The sequence below is a fragment of the Eptatretus burgeri genome, chromosome 1, assembly GCF_056783735.1.
Source record: "Eptatretus burgeri isolate ZD-2024b chromosome 1, Ebu_testis_v1, whole genome shotgun sequence".
NCBI classification, from domain to species: Eukaryota; Metazoa; Chordata; class Myxini; order Myxiniformes; family Myxinidae; genus Eptatretus; species Eptatretus burgeri.
In genome coordinates, this window is record NC_140961.1 from 71,811,834 (window position 1) to 71,831,822 (window position 19,989).

The 19,989-nt window shown below is 41.9% G+C and overlaps 1 protein-coding gene across 11 annotated transcripts in view; it reads right to left on the minus strand.

The window, feature by feature from the left end:
* Positions 1 to 19,989, minus strand: part of LOC147034722 (myosin-10-like) — a 242,334-nt gene that overhangs the window by 81,627 nt on the left and 140,718 nt on the right. For all 11 annotated transcript variants that reach the window (XM_085887757.1, XM_085887728.1, XM_085887750.1 and 8 more), the window contains 5 exons: positions 12,751 to 12,903; positions 12,475 to 12,648; positions 11,487 to 11,660; positions 10,849 to 10,963; positions 2,001 to 2,194 (listed from right to left, as the gene is read on the minus strand). In XM_085887757.1, the coding sequence (XP_085743883.1) occupies positions 2,001 to 2,194; positions 10,849 to 10,963; positions 11,487 to 11,660; positions 12,475 to 12,648; positions 12,751 to 12,903 (810 nt within the window). The remainder of the gene's footprint in view (positions 1 to 2,000; positions 2,195 to 10,848; positions 10,964 to 11,486; positions 11,661 to 12,474; positions 12,649 to 12,750; positions 12,904 to 19,989) is intronic.

Below are 19,989 nucleotides of genomic sequence, written 5' to 3' on the forward strand. Positions count from 1 at the left end.
GTTGTATACAGTACGTACTGAAGTTCGTAATCTCATTGACTCCAATCTGCCGATTCCTGAAGAATGGCTGATATTGGCCAAGCACTAATATATATATATATATATATATATATATATATATATATATATATATATATATATATATATATATATATATATATATATATATATATATATATAGTTTGTCTCTGGACGTGTTCAGGCAGTATTTACCTCCAGACGTGTCCGGGCAGTGTTTGTCTCTGGACGGTATTTATAGTATAACCGGTATAAAATGGACTTGAGACATTATTTTGTTTACATCTTCACTGTTATTCTATGCAAAATCATTTTGATGAGACAGTATGAATCATAATTAACGCTCCACCACACGTCTGCCTTCCCTTCCTCTCACCTCACACTGTCTTCCCTTCCCCCAACCCTACTCACTCTGCCTCCCTTCTCACTTCCCCTACCCCTCCTCACTCTCCCTCCCTTCTCCCTCCCCCTCTACCTCCTCTCTCTTTCCCCTTTTACCTCTACCCCCCCCAATCTTTTTCTCCCCACCTTCCTGTTCCCATCAGCGAAGCAACGGGTGATATTTGTAAGCAGATAATACAGTAAACCCTCAAATATTACAGGTTGTAATAGCGTGGGTTTCAACCAATCGTGGGCAACCCAATGTGCTCCAATTTCGTTATTTCGGGATTTCATTTCAACCAATCGCGGTTTTTGAGTCGAGATGAGTCATCGTTTGCATCCCGTATATGTACGATTATCTCCCATTATGAGCCTTGTGGTGTTTCTCGTGCAATGTTTTTAATGAGCCTAAACGTAAAGTGATGGACAAGTGAGTTGTGCCAAAAGGCAGAGAAATGGTATGACATTGGGCGAAAAGATTGAGTTAGATCGGTTGGCTCGAGGTGAAAATGGCGCATCTGTCCGGGCCACCGTTACAGGGTCAATGATTGCAAGTAGAACCTTCACCACTGTTTTCTTCCTCATACCCAAACCGATATTTTTTCAAACTCTGTATTCAAACCTTATTCCGCAACCCTTATTTTCTGACACCCGTACTCGAACCCCCGTTCTCAAACACCCATTCTCAAACCCATATTTTCTGACTCCCGTACTTGAACTACCAATCTTAAACCTTTATTTTCCGACACTCGTACTTGAACTGCTGTTTTCAAACACCCATTCTCAAACCCTTAATCGAACCACCACGCCCAAACCCATATTTTCTGACTCCCGTACTCGAACTAACATTCTTAAACCCTTATTTTCCGACACTCGTATTTGAACTGCTGTTCTCAAACACCCATTCTCAAACCCTTATTTTCTGACACCTGTACTTGAAGCCCCATTTTCATGCTTCATTTTCAAATACACATTCTCAACCGCAGCTCATGAAACTAATCGAGGCGAATGGATTGATGCTGGAGCAGGTTTTTAACGCAGATGAGATAGGATTATTCTGGAAGAGGATGCCATCTCATTACTTCCTCTCCAAGCAAGGAAGATCTGCTCTGGGTCAAGGTAATGTGGTTAATGGTCATTTTACCCTCCTCTTATGTGGCAATGCAGCAAGCAACTTCGGCACAAAGCCTAATGCTGCTCTTCAGATTGCTGAATCTCCCTCCTCCTTCTCCCTCGAAGCCCAGGAACCGATCCCCCCTTTTTCCCATTGGCCCTTGGTTTCCACGATCGCAGTTGTAACTGTGGTGGATTTTTCCAGTAACCTCACCGCCACAAAATTTGAGGGTTTGCTGTACGTCATGCTTATGTGGCCCTGATAATTTAAATTTTGATTTTGAGACTTCCGAAGACCTCTTAGGCTTCCCAGAAAACAAACATGCCAGACGCATGATTTTTCTTCCTGGCAATTGTGGTTGGAGTCAAGCCAACTCCCAGCCAATGGGTTTGAAGGCTTCATAGGCATGTAGCTTCATTGCATTTATAATACACAAGACATGTACATATATTGTGTTCAACAACAGGGAAAATAATTTCTCACTTACGCGCTTCTCATGATTGGGAATAATGCATCGTACAAAGTTGGGGTTGGTGTTCCTCAGTGTGGCCATCAGTTTGGAAAGCTGCTCTTTGTAAAGCTGTCCAACTGTGCGAAACATGCCTTTACGAGTCTTGTATGTAGCCCCAAAGGCGGTCTCATTCATGCCTGACACTTGATCCAAACCAACAATGCGGTCCACTGGGGAAGGACGACAGGGAAGAGAAAGCAGAAACAATACTTATTTATAGTTTCCATTGCTACAAAGAGGTAAATCTGCACACTATATAAGTATGAATATTGTTATGGATTTCAGAATATGATCCGACTAATGCATACAAACATGAAGGTCCTCAGACAGTTATTTCCCTAAATGCATGTCCAGGATAGACCTATCCCCATGTCTGGTGGGATTCTAACCTTGATGCGTTGAGAAGGGTATAGAATAGATTCCCTTTCTTATGGGATGGCCTTTTTCTCTTTACGACAGACACATTCATGGACGTGAGATAGCCGTTAGCCCAACGGAGGTTTGTCTACCCCCTTTCCATTAGGATACATTGACTTGGGGGTGGATGATTCATTTACACTTTGGACTTTCAGGACATTTGATTAAGCACACTGTGGGCTTTTCCTGAACGGTTATTCTGACGGTCAAATACGGCTGTGGATCATTTACCTCACCCACCTCTTTCACCGACGTTGACATCCACCTTTTTCCATCGACGTTTGACATCCCGTTTGGCATCTATATGGACGCTGGCTGGCTCTTGTTCGTGTCGGGCTGAATGAGGAAGGAATGATCGTGAGAATAATGGTTGGAAGTGACGTGCAGCGATGCGCCAATAGGCAAGGTGGATTTGGCTCAAGTCTGCTTGAGGCTCCACCCACACTGGTCGCCTATAAAAATGACAGGAGGACCGCTTTCCTGACAGTTGGTGAGCTGGCGACAGACAGTTGGTTGGTGAGTTGGTGACAGCCTTGCAGCCCTGATCACTGGTGACAGTTGGTGAGCTGGTGACAGCCTTACAGCTTCTTACAGCTGTCCGTTGGTAACGGCTCCTGATAGCTCCTGACGGTGGGTGACAGTTGGACCATTCCTGCTGGTTCTGCTCGGGACCTGCTCTTGGCGTACCTGATTCTTGGAGTCCATGGTTCCTGGGGTGATGACGATTGGTGTTCGAGCCTGTTTGTGAGTGGGTATACGGCGAGGCAGGGCACTGGCAATGGACCAAAGCACGCTCGCACATTTCAGAACATTTTATTTGATGAACGAAGACTTCTACCTTGGTGAGCCGAAACCGGATTTCTTCCCCCCCCCCCAACCCCGAATGATCTGCTGGGTACCCTCGTCTCGTGTTTAATCGTTGAGTAAGGCATAGTGATAAGCATCTGCTCTTTGTCTGTTTTTCTATCAATGCCTGATAAATTCTTTATTTGCTTGAGATTATTTTGATTGATTTGAATTTATCTATTTTCACCACAAGGAAATAAAAAGTTCTTCTGTTTATTTATTTTATATTTATAATAAATTCCTTGTTGAAGTTTCAACCTGTCCATGCTTGTCCTTTCCTTCCATTGATCCAGCATTGTCCGAACCTAGATAGACTGGGAGGTCTATCCCAAACTAATTAACCTTTCAGTCGGCATGCACCAGCGGAACATGCTCGGTCGCCCTAATTAAGATCTAATCAAGCTAAGATTGGTGCATTGCCGAGGGCGCGCTCCCCGTTCAGGAAGCCACGTGACCTCTAGTTAAACGGCAAATTACACTGTGGACACTGGAACTCATGGTTAACTGATTGGCATTTGTGGTTGGAAAGCAACCCACCGTACCACGAAGTTAATTTTGAGCGGAGGCCCCAGGTCCGGCTCTTCCGAGGAGAAACGAGGATTAACCCCCTCATAATACACTCAGTACCTGTGGCTGTAACAATGCACTCATTCTTGAAAACGTCAAGAGATGAAGATACCACAATCCTGATCCCAAGTATGTACTTCAATCGCAGACTTGAAACTTGCACTGATTTTTTTTCCTTTACTAAACCTGAATTCATCCAGTAACCCAGGGTTCTCCATAAAGGCCGGCGGCCGGCAGTTTACATACAGCTGTTTTCGGTTGTACCGCCGGGTGTTTTTGTCAAAGTTCAAACGAAAAAATCCCCCCTCAAAAATGTTTTTTTTTTTTAATCTTAACATTTTTGGAAGCAACTTCGTGTGTGACCTTTCATTTTGAACTTACTTCATTTATATATAATTTGTATGTGAACACTACTTTCTTGAATAAGTTTTTGAAGTAAGGCGTTAAGTACATGTACCAATGAGTTTTTCAACAAATAAAGAATTCTCCAGATATCCATTTATAATTCCATTTAATGTACCACAATTTCACTAAAAATGTCATTGATTTGGGTAACAGTTTGCTTGTACTCTGCAACTGCTTAAAATCGCTGAGAATGCATTTCCAGGAGTCGAGGAATTTCCGCGGCTCGGGGCCTGCGGCCCCCAGGCCCCCGGCTATTATTTTCGCCTCGCTACACTCGGCAGCCACCTGAAATTTTCCATACAATACAGGTGATTTCAAGAGTGTGGAGAACCCTGGCAACCTATCTCCCCATTTAACACCTACCTGTGCACCACCTGTAGAATAGTCTGTGCTGGTCCACTTTCCTCTCCTCCTTCAAGGAGGCAGCTCAACATGCTACGCAATTTTTAGTTCCCCATGAATGATGCGACCTAACACCACAACCCCTCACAAAAGGGGGTTTACATAAAACGTAAATTATCAAACAATCCAAATCAAAAGGCTACAGAAAGAAAATTACCCCCGGTTGGTGGTGATGGTCATCTCTGAAGCTCTGTAGAAGTGGATCTCTGATTGGCTTAGAATGGCTTCGATGTCATCTTGTTTAATTTTTATGTTGATAAGAGATAATGTTGGCAGAGATAATGTTGAAATTAGCTGATTTTCAACTTTGGAGTGACCTTGACCTTGACCTTCAATCGTGTCTAAAGTCACACCGTCGTGCATCACTCATCGACCCCTTCCTTCATACCAAGTTTCATCAAGATCGGGTGAAATTTTTTTGACCGGATCACATCGACGATTTTTCCAACTTTGAAGACACGTGACACTAATTACTGTGCTAAAGAACTTCCTCATTGCTTTGAAAAACTCAAAATAAATACTTAAACTGGCAAGATTGAAACCTCATTGAGGAAATGTAACATAGATTCCCTCACAAAGCAGGTGAAACTCACAAAGCAGGTGAGACTCGACAACCAGGACGGATTTCAAAAAACCGGCCTGACGAAATTTAGATATTGCTCCATATTATGAGAATCCGAAGGAATTTCAAAAATCGGATCATAAACGGCGGAGGAGATAGATTTTGAAAATGGACGATTTTGCAACTTTGGAGTGACCTTGCCGTTGACCTTGACCTTCAATCGGGTCAAAGGTTATACCGTCGTGCATCCCTCATCGACATCGACCCACATACCAAATATCAAGAAAATCGGAAGGAAAAAATGGGGACGTACGTATGTATGTATGTATGTATGTATGGACGGACGGACATTGAGACTGGTTTTATTAGGTCATCTCTGACGAGATGACCTAAAAATAATTTATAACACACATTTTGTCAAGTTGAATGTTTGGAAAAGCTGTGAGATGAACTATTTCATCACAACAGTCCTGCAACAATGACAAACTAATTACTGTGCTAAAGAACTTCCTCATTGCTTTGAAAAACTCAAAATAAATACTTAAACTGGCAAGATTGAAACCTCATCGAGGAAATGTAACATAGATTCCCTCACAAAGCAGGTGAAACTACAGGCAAGTCATGCAGCCTGAACATTTGGAATGGGTGTGCATAGCAGCTTGGACTCTGCTGCAAAGCTCACAAAATGCAGCGTTTGATAGAATATGGAATAAAGCACAGCAAGCTGTGGGAAGGGACTTGGACATCATAAAAAGCACAGTTACACCACAACTTAATTTACATCACCCGAATACAGAACTGTATAATGAAAACCCACGTGTAAAAGTGCAAGATTGCTTTAAATTTTGCCTGGACTTTTGTTTATAAAAGGCAGGGTAAGGCACAACAATTAATAATTTTGGAGTAAGTTGGCCTAATTTTCAGAACCATACCCATAATCATGTATTTACTTTGTTAAAGCATATGATAGACATCAAGATGGAGACAAAGGGATATAAAGACGGCAGAAATGCAAATAATAAAAAATTGTTGAAATTTATAGTCAATTGGCAGCCAATCAAGGACATCTAAATTAAAGAATATCTTGGGGGCAAAAACATTTTGTCTTACAAGGTCGTTAAAAATGATGCCCTGCACTGGCTTCTGACACGACCTCAAAAAATTATCCAATGAAGGCACACAGAAAGCTTCCACCAATGCGTCCAAAGGAGAAGAAAGCCCAAAAAGCCATTTATATATTAAGCTTTTTATTTGTAATTAGTTATATAACCGTTGGATGTGCTGTATAAACAAAAGTCCAGTTAACTTTGAATCATTCCTCTACTTGAAGACTCATCAAAACATGTTGCCACCAAGAAACCAAGACTCAAGGCTTATTCCTTCACCAGCGCAGGAAAATTTCTGCTCCCTCCATATTTAACAGTCACTACTGACCTTTCACCCTTCACATTCCCTACTGTCCACACCCCTCTTCTGCATTCCCCTCATTTGTGCTGGGCTGCATACAATCATCCGGTAAACGTCTCCTGGTTATCTTCCCAGAATCAGACTCGTCTGCTCGCCTCTTATCCGTCCCCCCCCTTTTCTCAGACCTGTGTAAGTAGCTTTCCATCTGTTTAATCTTGCTCTTTCCCCTTGTTCCTTAAAAGCAGCATCCCATCATCATCTCAGTCCCCGAGCATCACCAATGACCTCCAATGGCCAAGCTAATTCAGCCTTCTGCAACCCCCAACAATAGCACGTCAGAAATGTCAGCAGTCAAACGTGTCAACCCATGTTCCTTTCTATCCTATTGAAACTCCCTTTCAGCATATATATATCTTTCTTTTCCATGAGCTTCAATTATGTTAAAGATATTAAAACTCAAATGAGAGAAAATTAAGCTTGCACAAAGATGTGTGATCAATGCTGAGGTGCAAATATAGAGTAGCCACTCGTATATAAACTGCAAACTTGAAAATCTCACCCTCCCATTGGCTTTTTTGAAAAATGTTTCTTCAAGGTTGCAAGAAAAGCGAGGGATTATGCAGTGGGGAAAATGGAAGGCATATGGGAAAGGCCTTCGCTCGCCAACCAAATGCATAGCATGTGTGGCCGTGGGACTAGGCAAAAGGCTGAGCTGGTGCTGGAAGTCACAACAAAAAGGGAGCTTTTGGTCACCTTGTTGCTCGTGAAGTACTGAGAAACTGTCATAGAAATAGGCTCTTTGAATGCCCTGAATTTCTGCAAGAGAGGGCATGAGGTGCCAGGAGGAAGCACGATAACAGAAATAAAGGTGGAGGGGAAAAAAAAAAAACACAACAAAAAACGTTTAACTGAAAAATAAGTAAATAAATATCCTTACTCAAGATAATTATTTATCAAAATAACACAACAATTACCGCACAAAGTTAAATAGGAAAACAAAACAACAGACCGAGGCAATGCAAAAGATTACACCTGTTCATCAACTGGAAAAAGATCACGTGATGCAGATTGGGTTAGCAAACTCAAATTTTGTTGCAAAATTCAGACGGTAAAGTGGGCATGCAGAGAGGAAGAGAGCATGAAGATCGAGGCAAAGAAGATTAGGGGATCGGGGGCAGGGGAGCAAAAGTGGAGATTTGTGGGATGATGGGGAGAGCACACTGAAATAAAATTGGAAGAAGATAGGAGTTGGCAAAGTAAATAAAGTGAGGGAATAATTATTTATGGGATGGGACAGGGAAAGCTTCAAACATTTAGCTATACTTGCAAAATGTAAATGTAAGTGGGTCCCCCATCCTCCAACTGTGCTGAAAATTTGCATCAACACAAAAATAATTTTAAAAACGTTTTTACTATTATCCGTTAATCGAAAGTCATTTCTTCCATCACCAAGACCTAGTTGGCCTGGATAGCAACTTGACCTTAAGCTATTCATTCTTGCTTGAAGCAACCATACTGTAACACAGGAAAAAAGAAAAAAAAAAAAAACATGAATGACTCTTGTAAAGTGCAATGATTTGTTTCTTGATGGAGGATTAGCAAGGAAACCACAGAATTGTACTGAGGCCGCGGTGGCTCGACTATTACAGGCCACAATGATTTTCATCAAAGTGAGGGCGGCTCACCCCACACTGAAATCATAATTTGGTGTTTCGCCATGATGCCCACCAAGATGTCTAGTCTTGTTAAACATGGTGCAATAGTCAACGTCTGCAAAGATCAGCAGATGATTCAGGCAACCAAATGCCCAATACTCTACCATACAGTAGTGCCTATTTGGGAAGCAAGCAGGACAAGCGAGTCATCAAATACTACTTTCTCAGAGTAAAAATATACCATCATAGATGGGGAATCCCCCACCATTGAATGAAAAAGGTCATACATATTCCAGATAATGAGGGTGGTGAATTGGAAACAAGACACCATTTGGTCATCATCTTGAAAAAGTTCCCCTGGGGTGAGGAACGTAGTAACCAAAAATAATTGAAATCAGATAAGCGGTTTTTCATTTATTACAAAAAACATTTTTTTCAAGATGGCCGCCCCAGTCGGCCATCTTGGATCCGGCCACGCCCAAAATCAATAGGGTTCTTTCTTTTCAGGTGGGACATGTGTGACCCAAATTTCAAATCGATATGGTGAACAGTTTATGAGTTATCGCACTCACAGCTATAAATGTTGACGCCCGGACGGACGAACGACCTGGGTGACAACAATATCCCTCTTCCACCACACAGCGGGGGATAAAAAAAAACAATTAAAAAAACAGATTATCGGATTTGGTGGTGAGCACATGAGCAATGAGCTCCCTCGTTTGCTTCGTAAAGTGCAACATAAAGAAGATTGTTTGTCTGCAAGGATAAATATACCATCAGAGATGGGGAATCCCCCACCATTGAATGAAAAAGGTCATACATATTCCAGATAATGAGGGTGGTGAATTGGAAACAAGTCACCATTTGGTCATCATCTCGAAAACGTTCCCTAGGGGTGAGGAACGTAGTAACCAAAAATAATTGAAATCAGATAAGCGGTTTTTCATTTATTACAAAAAACATTTTTTTCAAGATGGCCGTCCCAGTCGGCCATCTTGGATCCGGCCACGCCCAAAATCAATAGGGTTCTTCCTTTTCAGGTGGTACATGTGTGACCCAAATTTCAAATCGATATGGCGAACAGTTTATGAGTTATCACACTCACAGCTATAAATGTTGACGCCCGGACGGACGGACGACCTGGGTGACAACAATATCCCCCTTCCACCACGCGGCGGGGGATAAAAAAAAACAATAAAAAAAACAGATTATCGGATTTGGTGGTGAGCACATGAGAAATGAGCTCCCTCGTTTGCTTCGTAAAGTGCAACATAAAGAAGATTGTTTGTCTGCAAGGATAAATATACCATCAGAGATGGGGAATCCCCCGCCATTGAATGAAAAAGGTCATACATATTCCAGATAATGAGGGAGGTGAATTGGAAACAAGACACCATTTGGTCATCATCTCGAAAAAGTTCCCCAGGGGTGAGGAACGTCGAAACCAAAAATAATTGAAATCAGATAAGCGGTTTTCCATTTATTACAAAAAACTTTTTTTTTCAAGATGGCCGCTCCAGTCGGCCAACTTGGATCCGGCCACGCCCAAAATCAATAGGGTTCTTCCTTTTCAGGTGGTACATGTGTGACCCAAATTTCAAATCGATATGGCGAACAGTTTATGAGTTAGCGCACTCACAGCTATAAATGTTGGCGCCTGGACGGACGGACGGACGGACGGAGTCGGACGACCTGGGTGACAACAATATCCCCCTTCCGCCACGCGGCGGGGGATAAAAACTGAATGCTGATTGGAGGACACTGACAAACCGAGATATTTTCTGATGAAATCGACATACTTACTCCAGGTGCTGTCAACTGTTTGAGTGCTGAATTTTCCAGCACGCAAGAAGAAAATACGGTGTTTTTTTCAGGCAAACTGAATAAAACAGCTCTTGTTTATAAGGAAACAAAAGGACCAAACACTCAAATAGGAACAAATAAAAGTTTGTTGAACAATGATGTTGGCCATGATCACGGACAACAGCACTCAAAAACAGTTATGAAAAAGAAGAAAAGAAAAAAAAACTTCTCCACTCGAGGACATGGTTATAAGTACTTAAGTATGAAGTACAAATCCAAACACAAGGCATATATAGTTGTTCTTTTTTTACTGTCAGGACAGCAATCCAGGACAAACTGCTTGCCGACATGAACAAGGCAGTGAGGGTTTGGGAAAACCAACATGAATTTGTAAAATCAATGACCCACCTTGCTTTTAAAAATGTTGTTTTACTGATTGTAAACATTAATCAAGGAGATTTTAAACTGTGAGAGGAAAAGAAAGCTTCAACATTTACATTTTCCATGAGACTACAAGTTCCTGCATATACTTGTGTTGAGTAAACAGTTCATAAAAGTGCAGTCATGAAAGACAAGCTTCCAAAACACACACGCGAGCTTAGAAAGACAAACGTACATAACCCAAAACAACATCAGTAACATGAATGCGTGACCTGTGTAAGAAAAATAAGAAAAATAAAGAAACCAAAAGAAAAATAAGTACACAAGATAAGCTCTGATGGCAACTTCTTTTCACCATTGCTTCCTTGCATGCACTCACCATCTTTCCACAGCTCAGCAACAAAGCGATCTGATGACTGGTGCAGCAATGTGGCGACATTGTCATTGAGAGGGTCCATGTTCTTCATGAGCCATTCATCAGCCTTGTAGTCCACCTACAAAATTGGAAAATTTAGAGAAAAAAGGAACCGGAGTAAAAACTGAGGGAGAGGGGGTCAAAGAAAGGGAACTGAAAAGTTGGTAGGTGGGTGGAAGGAGAGGGGACCAAGGGGGGGGTGCAAGAAAAGGGGATAAAAAAGGGAGGGGTGGAAGAAAAGAGGACCAAAAAGGGAGGGGTGGAAGAAAAGAGGACCAAAAAGGGAGGGGTGGAAGAAGAGAGGACCAAAAAGGGATGGGTGGATGAAAAGAGGACCAAAAAGGGAGGGGTGTAAGGAAAAGGAAACAAAAGCTGGGGCGGGTGTGGGAGATGGGGTTATCGAAAAAGGGGAATGGTGAGTAACGAGGAACTGAAAGGAGGGCTGGAAAAAAGGGACTGCAGAGTGGAGGGGGTAGGGGAAGGCTAATGGAGGGCCAATACAAAACACCAGAGAAGCCGCAACACCATGGTGCAATGAGGATGAACATTTAAAAGTTCAGTAATAAAATTAAAAGTTAAAGTGAGATGCATAATGAGGCCACCTTGCCAGCATAGTGGATGACGCAGAAGTCTGCTCTGTCCTTGAGTTGCTTGGGCTTCTGAAACTTTGAGTGAGTGCCTTGCTCCTGCACCAGTTTTTCTACAAAAGACTTATCTGTGGCCTTTGGGAACCAGCACTCTTCATCCAATAGGGCCAGAATTCCAGGTGGATTTGCCTAAGTGAAAGCAATGAAAAATTGTCCACCTTAGTTAATAGCACCAATCCCCCCAAAAAATCACATTCTTTTACAAGGGGGTAAAAACTTGTGAAATGTGAATATTTACATGTCCTGCTAAATAATTTAGTAAGATTTGAAAATAGTGAGAAAAGCAATTTTGAGGAGGGGAAGGGAACAGCGAGACTAAAAACTCTGGTGCATGTGTCTTTGTGTTGTATTTTGATGCCCGACAGAGTATTGTTCAGTTCTGCCCCCCCCCCACCACCACCAATCAAATGTTTTTCATGCAAATACAACACATCTCAATAAAATGTACACAGACTTTGCAGATTGACAAGGTCGTGTGGTTTTTAATATATACTGCAGTATGGGTAACAGCAGACTGATGACGTGCAATTATTCCATCACACACTAATGCCATCTGTTTGGTATTAGTAACACTCAACATCGCCCCCTTCTCTGGCATTTAATTATTTTTTTCTGAAATATTGAAGTCTATATACATTTCTCACTCTCACACACACACACACACACACACACACACACACACACACACACACACACACACACACACACACACACACACACACACACACACACACACACACACACACACACACACACACACACACACACACACACACACCAAAATGGTCACAATTAATTAAATTTAGTAAATCAGTCGTCGTATAAATTGTTAAGTTATGTCAATGCAAACTACGATAAGTACATAAATAAATAATTAATGAGCCAAAACTGTTGAGAGGAAATAGCTCAGGACGAGCATGGGACCAGCAAGCTCACAACACACCGGACGTTCAATGAGGTCAATGCATGGCTGAAGATCAAGGCCAAAGTCAATGAAGTTCCACTCTATACCCTCACGCTGGTACTCTTCCTGCTCCAGAATGAACATGGTATGGTTGAACAGTTGCTGAAGCTTCTCATTTGTGTAGTTGATGCACAGTTGCTCAAATGAGTTCAACTGCACAGAAAAGAAGAATGGTTACAAAAAAAAACATCATTTCGATGGTTGAGATATTCAAAAGAGCTTCTTATCAACACAAGTATAGCATTTTAATCTTACCTCAAATATCTCAAAACCAGCAATGTCAAGAATGCCGATGAAAGAAGCTCCCTGACGCTTTGTGCGGTCCAAAGCTTTGTTTATGCGAGCTACAAGCCAGCGAAACAACCGTTCGTATGTTGCCTTTGCCAAGGCCTCAACAGCAAAGTCAGCCTGTCCAGGAACAAGATCCACATGTTAACAAGAAGCCAACCAACTACTCTTTACAAATAAATAATACTTTCCTTGCACCCAAGTACAAAATGAATATCCAAAGCAAGTCATTAAGTGGAAAATTAAAATATCAGGAGAAAAAAAATATATATATATATGTAGAGGTATGTAGTTGTTTCAGAACTCAGAGATGCCAACTTTTGGAAATCAGAATTAGGGAGGATTTTTAACCGACACCAAATAATGTGCGCGAAGCGCACATCTCGAGCGCGGAGCGCTTGACCCTTGCGGCGGGGTCCAGGGCCCACCTTAGGGCCCTGGAAGCTCTGGGGTTCTAGATGCTCTCTAGTGCCCTCTGAGCCCTATTTTGGAGCATTTAACATGTTAAGAATTCCCACTTTTTGAACAAAAAAAGGGGAAAATTGTGCACTTTTTAATGTTACATGTATGTTAATATTAGTAAGTTAGGGGACAATCAAAGATTAACAAAAAGCACAAAAGAAGCAATATTTTTCTTACCTTACTGGCTGGTACTACTGCTGCTTGCTTTTTCCATGGCAGCTTTGCTGAGTGACAGCTGTGTGGCTCTTTTAGCCCTCTGATTATGTCTTTGCTGTATTCTCTCTGGTAGCAAGGGGTGCTATGAGCTAGTTTTTCAATTAAGAGAGCTTCCAGGGTTTTGACACTCAAATTGGGACGAAATTCAGTATGATTCTTCCGTACAAGACTGAGTGCCCGCTCACATGATGCGTTCGAATGAGGAATGACCAAGATTCCCTTCATCACTTTGCTCAAATTAGGATACTTCTTGGCACCAGTGCAGGGATCTGTGAGCTGTGAAATCCGATGCCACTGCTCATCCACTCTCACTGTCTCAGTAGCAATTGTAGCTATGGAGGCGTCTGCCTGGTAGTGAGCGAATTCACTCTCAAGACTGTCTATGTCACTATCACCGCCACTGAACAGACAGGGGAATTTCTTGATGAAAAACTCCACACAGTCAAACCCCACTTCTTGGTGTAGCTTAACATCCAGCACCTGAGCATGCTTGGCTAATTCATCATCTAGCGGCCAGGTTTTGAAGATGTAATTGCAGGCTTTCACATAATATGAGCGAACTGCACTGAAGAAACCTTGGATGTCTGACTCACTCAGAGTGAAGGTGGATTTCTTGAGACTCCTTTGTTCCCTTATATACAGTTTGGCATCGTTCCCAATCATGAGGTCCTCATCATTCTTCTGATGATTTCTGTCAGAGAAGGGTACATTTACCAGAGGAACCGATGACACCGATGGTTTCAAAAACCGTACGAAGATATCTTTCAGAAGACCATTCAATTCTCCGTGCAGGAGATGAATACAGGGTTCGTCTCTTTGGAGCAGAAGATTCCCCTTCTCAAAAAGCTTGTTAGCATATCGAAGGAAGAAACAATAGAGTTTTGTTTGTGGAGACAAGAACATCCTGTTGACACGTTTTTCTCTAGATTCCTGCACAGTGTTTGAGGAAGATGCGCTTTTAGTTGTAGAACTCGTAGTACACTTAGCCGCAGGGCGATCACACTTGCGTTTACTGCCAGCAGAAGAGGTCAGACTCGTAGTACCAGATCCAATTTTACGTTTGAGGAGAGAGCTTGAGGTAGGTGCAGCCAAGGAAGAAGACCTCTGATTCGAAGGTTTTGCTGAGCTTCTATCAAGTGATTTGGCAAAAGCAGAACTTAACTTGGGTCCTTCTTTGCCTGTAGATGGGACTATCACAGTCTTTCTCGACTCTGAAGGGATCTGCTTTGTAGATGAACGTGATGAAGGGCCGGTGATGCTACCTGCTCTCAGCATTGGTTTTGGTGCTGTCCCTGCTGTCTTCTTCGCAGCAGATACTGCAGTGGTAGTGGTGAATGCTGCTCCACTAGTGCTTGATCCTGCAGTGCCAGTACTGGCAGTAGATACAGTGCCGTCCTTCTTGCTCGTTGTTAGAGTCTTGGCTACAGTTGGTTGCATTTTTCTTCGTACTTCTTCTTTGAAGAAGAGGCGAAGTGGCTCCCACTGTTCAATCAGCCTGTCTAGGCACTGACCAAGGGACAGCCACCTTGTTGCGACATGCTTCAGAATCTTGTGTGTCGGGGCATCACAGAGTTCTTGCAGTGCTTTCACTCCTTTGACGCGTTTACTACTTTTGTCCAAGTAGTAGTAAATATCGATGAGAAAGTCATTTAATTCAATGGGTAAGGCCTGAGCCGTCTTCTTGGCCGTATTGTGCATCATATGGCAAGGGCATCCCATGATGTAGCACTCTGGATTTTGTTTGTGGATATAAGCAGCGACTCCTTTGTGCTTGCCCACCATGACAGAGGCATTATCAGCACAAAAGGAAACACAATTTCCCCACGGAATTTTCCTGTCACTGAACTCATGATCAAGCAGTTTGAAAATGTTTTCTCCAGTGGAATCTTGTTTGCACGCAGGCAAACTTAGCAAACCTTGCTTCACAATCCCAGCACTGTTGTCATAGTACGAAATCAGGACAGGATATAGCTGGGCCTCACCAATGTCATTGCTACCGTCTGTAGCTAGGCTAAATGGAGCTAGTCTAGCAATATCGGCAATAGATGAAGCAGTAACATTTGACAACTCACCAATTACACTGGTCAACAACAAATTTGTTGTCTGCATTTTTTAAGCTGATTTAGGACGAATCTGATGTGCTGAATCCAAAACTCACATTAGTTTTGTTCAATCAGGTCAAGTTTTTGAGATATGGCCACATGTCGTTTTTTACATTTTTGTTCACATGTACGCATGTGTGGAGCATTTTAGAAGAAGTTGGTGGGGGTAAAATGTCATGTCAAATAATTGTTTTGATTGGAAATAATTATTTTAATGACAAGAAGTATTCAGGTACGATAGTTCTAGGTGATTATGTCGAAAAGGGATCAGTTTGAAGTCATAAAACCTCAAAATCTTCCAAAAATTGGTGAGGCAAAGCATAAAGTTCGTGGATCAAAACTAAAGTTAATGGGGCAGATTTTGTAATAATGTGATACAAAAAAGTTGTATTTCTTGAAATAACGAACTCTGAAGAATGTACAATACCTACATGCGCCAATTTATGACATGCGCTTCTGCTCAAGCTTGGAGTGCCACAGTACGAACCCAAAGATTGGAGACTGTTCATTGACAGCAGCAAGCGATCACTGAAATGTGTTCTGCTACACAACGGCAACCAGTTTGCCTCTGTACCCATCGCTCACTCGACTACACTGAAGGAGAAGTATGAAGCGGTGAAGTACGTGCTGGAGAAAATTGGTTATGATCAGCATAAGTGGTTTATTTGTGTTGACCTGAAGATGGTGAACTTTTTGTTGGGACAACAGTCTGGCTTCACCAAGTACCCATGTTTTCTGTGCATGTGGGATAGTAGGGACCGTGCTCAGCATTACACGAAGAAGGACTGGCCTGTGCGGGAGGAATTGGTGCCATGCAAAGAAAGGAATGTCATCAACGACCCTCTGGTGGACAGAGACAGAATACTCTTCCCACCGCTGCACATCAAGCTCGGCTTAATCAAGCAGTTCACCAAGGCTCTGGACAAAGATGGTGACTGCTTCACTTACTTGTGCCAGGCTTTTCCAGGATTGACCATGGAGAAGTTGAAAGCTGGCATCTTTGATGGTTCTCAGATCCATCAGCTCATCAGAGATCCAGAGTTCAAAAACTCAATGAATGAAGTGGAACTGGAAGCGTGGAAGACATTTGTTTCGGTAGTGAAGAACTTTCTTGGCAACAATAAGGCCAGAAACTACGCAGAACTTGTCAACAACATGCTGACTGCTTTCAGAAACCTGGGCTGCAACATGAGCATCAAGATGCACTACCTATTTTCACATATGAACCGGTTTCCTGAGAACCTGGGTTCAATGAGTGACGAGCAGGGGGAGAGATTCCATCAGGACATGAAGGAGATGGAGACCAGGTATCAGGGTCGCTGGGACGCAGTCATGATGGCTGACTACTGTTGGAATCTGAAGAGAGACCTCCCTGCCGCTGAACATTCCAGGAGTTCGAAGAAACGGAAGTTCAAGCCCTGAAGTTTGAACAGTGGTAACGCAACATGCAATTTACTTGTACTTACCTTTATCAATGCCCACCATTCAGATGACAGTAATCGATGTTTCTATCATGTAATCAATAAATGTCGTTGGCAAAACATTTTTTTTTCTTAAAAACATGTTTAGGATGATATGTGTTGACAAAAATCAGCTGATAATGCCACAAAAATGTAATTGATTTTGTCACAAGATCTGATTTTTTCAAATCAACTTATCACAAAAACCTGACCTGATGGAGAGAAACGGATGCCATTTCCTGATTCAGCAGTGCCAGAATACCCTAATTCACTTGTAGAAATCTAGACAACATTCAGAAAGTAAAAAATTGTTGACCAGTGTTCTTTTTTTCTTCTTTGTTCTTGTTCTTTTTTTTTTTTGTTCTTTTTTTTTTTCTTTTTTTTTTCTTGCTTTTTGTTCTTGTTTTTTTTTTTTTTTTTGTTCTTGCACATCTTGCACATCTTGCAAGTTTTTGTTCTTGCACATCCATACTTTGAAGCAACTTTTGAATCTGGAAACATCTTTTGAAATAGAGGTCCAGCATGATCTGAGACTGATATGGGCAAGTTATGTTCCACAATAAATCCACTAAAGAGAAGTTCCGCTCGGGTAACATCCTCTTCCTCGCTTGTCCCTTGTTTGGTGAAATAATTCAGAAGTGTACCGGTACTCGTGCTCGAAGATCTCTCCTTTGCAATGTCTGTGTGCCGTTTGCTTCCAACGTGCTTCCGAATATCATCACGACCTCCGTGCTCAACTGAAATATCAACGCTGCATACTGTACAATACGCATGATGAATTCCTCTTTCAGACTTTCGAATACACGGGTATTGGAGACTGTCTTCGGTCTTGCACTTCTGAGACCATTTCTTGGTCTTCGTAAGCTTCTTTTCTGCCATTTCGTAATCAACATCGAGGGCTTGAAGCATCGGTAACTTCGAAGTCGATGTTCCACAGCTGCAGCGCGACTCGTAGAACTCTAGCGGCTGTTAAACACCGCACGGTGGTCGCGACCGCCGGGCTGGTACGGGGCCCAGCTGCATGCAGTGAGCGTATCGCATGCATATACACTGTGCATACATACCGCATGCACTGTATTGCACACATACCGCATGCACTAAATCTCAGTGCATGATCGCATAAGCGAGATCCAGTCCAAATGTTTCGCTGCTCCTCATTTGAATTTGCAATTTTTTACGTACAATTTGGTAGCAGCGAACGTTATGGAGTTACCACATGCTATACGTAGCAGACGATGCTTTTCATTCAATTCTCATACTAGTACATTCTGATTAGTGAACAGTGCAAAAATATCAAAATTTCGGGAGGATAAGGATAGTGATCGTAAGAGCGGGAGTTTGGGTGAATTTTCGGAAGCCTCCCGATGAAATCGGGAGGGTTGGCATTGCTGCAGAACTTCAAGACTTTGCCCATTGCTGCAAAAATTGCAAAAACAAAAGAAATACATGAATGCAAAATAACTAACTAATGCAATAAAACATGCTAGGCCAAGTAATGTGACTCAACAGAGCTCACCACAAAGTTGCTATTCCTTGAACAAAATAAAATTAACAGTTTTAACAACATCCATTAAAAACCCTCTCCTTACAATCTTTCAGCGATAACATTTTTGTGAGCCATTTTAAGTTAGGTGAAAATATATTCCTCTTGGGTTCATGCCACCCACCCCGACCCCCTCCCTATTGGTGGGTTTCATGGTCATTTTCTGCAGCCACCTCTAAGCTTTCCCTGCTGACAGCAAGAAAGAAGCCACTTGACCCATTACTTCTGCACCACAGCACCTACAAAATCCATTTTAACCACCATGTCACCAATCCTACCCAAACAAAAAAAATAAAATCCTCCTCAAGTCAACAACAAAATTCTTAAATTTTACTACGTACGAGACGACCCATGAACCCGTTGTGACAGCAGTTGATAAAAAAAAATCATTTCAAAAAAAAAAGATAGCTCCAGTGAACTATCCCACTGAGATTGTTTGCATTGATAAAATTCTCCCGAAGAGTACTTGACTGAATCGGGAATTGATTTTTTAATAATTTTTTTCGTTGACCGATTTGAATGAAACTTGATACTGCACACTGCAGGAGAATGGTGAGTAAGGTGGCCCTAAAATTTTTGTGCTGTCCTGTACTGTTTTGGCTGTATTTTGGGAACATACATATATACATACATACATACATACATACAAGATGAGAGTTTCAGTAATATATAGATTACACTTGGAGAAAATGCAAGAATGGTGAATTTCCCAAACAAAATGGACGTTATAAAAATGATAATCTTTCAATATATGAGCTCTAAGCAGTCCTGACCATTTATCTTAAAAGCATTACAAGAGACAAGACAGAGGATTTTAAAATGCAGAACCGAGCTGTGGAATACAGATTACAGTTGTGTAGATCTGAGAATGAATGATCTATATTGAAGAAGATCGACATGCAGACTCAGGCAATTATTAAAATAGCCTCTTCCATCTCTTTGGGAACAGGCAAGGTTAAATACAGCTGTTTTAACAAGACAATCACAATCAGAACTAGAACGGCACTCAATGCAGCACAAACCTCCACCAGGTTGAACAGTTTACTTTTCGTATCCCACAGACAGGCCGGACCTCAACCAAAATCGAATTGGCTTGTTCTCCTCACCAACTTAACTCATTCACCAAGTTTCGTCATAAACCATTAACTTTTTGAAATATCTTGCTTTATATCGTTTTTGCCCCATCTCTCAATGGTGAAGAATCACATAAAAAATATATATTTAAATTCTCATATCCAGATCTTCATTAAAATTGAATAAATTTGTACGCACGCACGCACATACACACGTCCAAATCCGTCCATTGCTTTTTATCGTGCTATATAATCGGGGTTTTTTTTTTGCCCTATCTCTCAATAGTGAAGAATCACAGTAAAAATTATAGTATCGGGATCTGCATCTTCACCAAAGCGTAAATAATTCG